The sequence below is a fragment of the Gracilinanus agilis genome, unplaced genomic scaffold, assembly GCF_016433145.1.
Source record: "Gracilinanus agilis isolate LMUSP501 unplaced genomic scaffold, AgileGrace unplaced_scaffold171, whole genome shotgun sequence".
In the NCBI taxonomy this organism is placed as follows: domain Eukaryota; kingdom Metazoa; phylum Chordata; class Mammalia; order Didelphimorphia; family Didelphidae; genus Gracilinanus; species Gracilinanus agilis.
This window is the reverse complement of record NW_025348140.1, coordinates 1-2828: the sequence shown is the minus strand read 5'-3', so window position 1 is coordinate 2828 and position 2828 is coordinate 1. Positions and strand designations below refer to the sequence as shown.

The following is a 2828-nucleotide window of genomic DNA, read 5'->3' as shown; positions in this document are numbered from 1 at the left end:
CCGTGGGGCCCGCCCGGGGCCGCTCCTTCGGGGCGCCGGGCTCGGCCGGGTCGGCGGGGGGAGGCCCGTGGCCGGGAGCCGCGGCCCCGTCGGACAGAGCCGGCTTCTTGGGAAGGGCCTCGCCGCCGTCCTCGGCGCCCGGCTTGCTGGAGATGTCGGTGGTCATCCTGCGGCCCTCGGAGCCCTGGGGAAAGGTGGGGAGCGTCGCCGTCCGGCCACAGAGAAGCATGTGGAGATGTCGGGGGCCCAGATGGGGGCGGCACTTCAGGGGTGGGGGCAGGCCGGGGCAAAGGCCCGGAGAGGGGAAAATGAGGCCGAGGACAGGCCTGGCGCCTTCACGCCCCTGGAGGGAACCGGGAAGAAGGCCAAGGCAGAGCCGAGGGAAGAGGCTCGCCGCCCGGGAAGTCGGCCCGCTCGGCCCTTCCGATTCGGGCCCGGCCACTCTCTGGTGCCCGCAAGACTGCCCTCCCCGCTCGTCCCTCCGGGCCCAGATGGCCCGGCTCGGGCGGCTGGCCAAGAGGCAGGACGGGAGGCCACGGGCCGGGGGAGGCTCTCACCTCAGTCAGCTCAGTCAGCGTCTCCTCCAGCACCTTCACCGTGAGGACGAAGGCCCGCTGGGCCAAGACCTGGCGGTCCGCATCCCGCAAGTACTTCCTGCCGTGGCGAGACGGAACGTCAAGTGCCGGGCCGGCTTCCAGCTTCCGTGGTCGGGGCCAGCCTTGGGGGGGTGCTTGGGGGCTCCCCCATCCCTCCTCCCTCCCGTCCTCCCTCCCACCCAGGCTCAGCCGGAGCGAACCAGGGAGCGAGAGGAGGCCGGCTCGGACCCTTCCCCAGAGCCGCTCGGAGGTGGCGGCCGGCGGGGCACTCACTTGCCCTGGTCGGGCGTCCTCTGCAGCATGGAGGACACCCTCAGCAGCGTGCCATAGTCCTTGAGCTGCGACAGCACCTGCAGCAGCAGGACGATGGAGCGGTTCATGTGAGACGCGAAGCTGCCCGGCCGGTCGATCTCGTCCACAGGGATGCGCCAGATTCCCTGCAGAGAAGTCGAGGCCGGCACCGTGAGGGTCCGGGCCGGGCGCGGCTGCCCACGGACGGGGGTTAGTTACCCGCCCGACGGCCGAGGGGGCTCTTCCCCCCTTCGGCCTGTCTCGCGCTGCTCTGGAGGGTCCTGGAGGCCCGAGCGAGGCCCTGCCTGGGGGAGGCGCTCAGGAAAGTCTCCGCTGCAGCAGGGCCGCACCTTCCACCTGGGTCCGGCAGCCCCAGGGCTCTCCTTGAGGCCACGAGGGGTGCCCAGAGGACGGGACCTGGAGTCAGGAAGCCCCAAGCTCTAACGTGGCCTCAGACGGTTACGACGCTGCTGCCTGCCTCAGTTTCCCCAAGAGCACCTACCTCCCGAGGCTACTGTAAGGACCTAGTCAGACTGTATTTGCAAACAGCACTTCCTGCAGTGCCTGATATACTGCAGAAGCCTTAATAAACGCTTCTTTGCTGCCGCCTAAGCAGTCGCAGAAGTCAGCCGGGCCCACACCCGCAAGCAGGGAAACGTTCAGCAGAGAAGACAATGTGGCGGGTGGGCGAAGGGCTCAGTGTAAGAAGGGACCCAGACCCCTGCGGAGCGACTGAGGCAGGAGCAAGAGACGGGAGCCGGCGCCCCCGACCCAGAAGAGAAAGTTAAGGAAGGGGTGGCGCTTGCAACAGGCAGCCAGGAGGGCAGCACCCAGGGGCCCGAGGAGGGATGGGCGGCTCTGCTTGGGTTTCAGCAGAGCAAGCCAGGGAGTGCCCCAGGGCGCTGGGCAAAGGACCAGCAGGCCGCCGTGCCAAGGTCGTCAACTAATCGGAACCTGGACCTCCCGGGCAGGGGCAGGCAGATGGGTGAAGGAGAGATGGACAGACAGGCAGACGGAGAGACGTGATCAGAGATAAGCAGGGACACAGAGGCCACGGACGGGCGGAGCAGAGATGGACGGGCAGGCAGATCCCCAGAGAGCCAAGGAGCTCCAAGCAGAAGGTCCCCTCCCTCTAGCACCAAGGAGCTCTGCCAGCTGAGGGGCAGGAGATGACAGCACAGTCCCAGTCTTTCAGAGAGGGGGCGAGGAACTGGCAGGGAGGTAGCAGTGACAAGAGGCCTGTGCTCTCTGCTGGCTCTGCCAGTTGTGCCTCCCTTTGCTCATCTCCCCCCCCAAGAAGGCCTGGCCTGGGGTATCTGCTTGGGACATAGGAACACAGGGTTGGATGGACTCCTAGGGTGGCAGGAAGCTCTCCTTCTCCGTCTGGTCCTTCGGTCCTGGCCTCTCCTCTCATCCAGCGTCCGTTTGCCAGCCTGGCCTTGGAGAGGACATGACGCTCAGGATTCCCCTCTCTGTGGGGGCAGAGCCTTCCTGGGTTGGGGCGCTGGGTCCCTGGTCCTCTGCCACTTGCGGGGCCTGCCAAGACTGTCTGCCCCATCCGATGGTCATTAAGAATTAGTAGTAATAAGAGCTACCCTTTCCACAGCACCCCAAGGTGTATAAGTGCTCCTTTGATCTCACAATAACCCTATTATGTTGTTCTGTCACGTCTGACTCTTCGTGATCCCATTTGGGGTTTCTATGGCAAAGATAGTGGAGTGGTTTGCCCTTTCCTTCTCCAGCTCATTAGACAGGTAAGGAAACAGGCCAAATAGGGTTAAGTGACCTAACTAGAGTCACATAGCTGGAAGTCTCTGAGATTGGATTAAGAAAAGGAATCTGTCTGACTCTAGGCTTAGAGCTCTATCCACTATGTCAGCACCTCCCTACATCTCTGGCCCGTTTCACCTCTCCACCATCTCTGGTCAGTTTCACCTCTCC

At 64.5% G+C, this 2828-nt stretch overlaps 1 protein-coding gene across 1 annotated transcript in view; it reads right to left on the bottom strand.

The window, feature by feature from the left end:
- LOC123254185 (calcineurin-binding protein cabin-1-like) overlaps positions 1-1081 on the bottom strand; it is a gene marked incomplete at its 5' end in the record, with an annotated part of 9471 nt that extends 8390 nt beyond the window's left edge. Inside the window, 3 exons of the mRNA XM_044683240.1 lie at positions 14-184; positions 558-654; positions 870-1081. Coding sequence (XP_044539175.1) covers positions 14-184; positions 558-654; positions 870-1081 — 480 coding nt within the window. The remainder of the gene's footprint in view (positions 1-13; positions 185-557; positions 655-869) is intronic.
- Positions 1082-2828: the final 1747 nt, after the last annotated feature.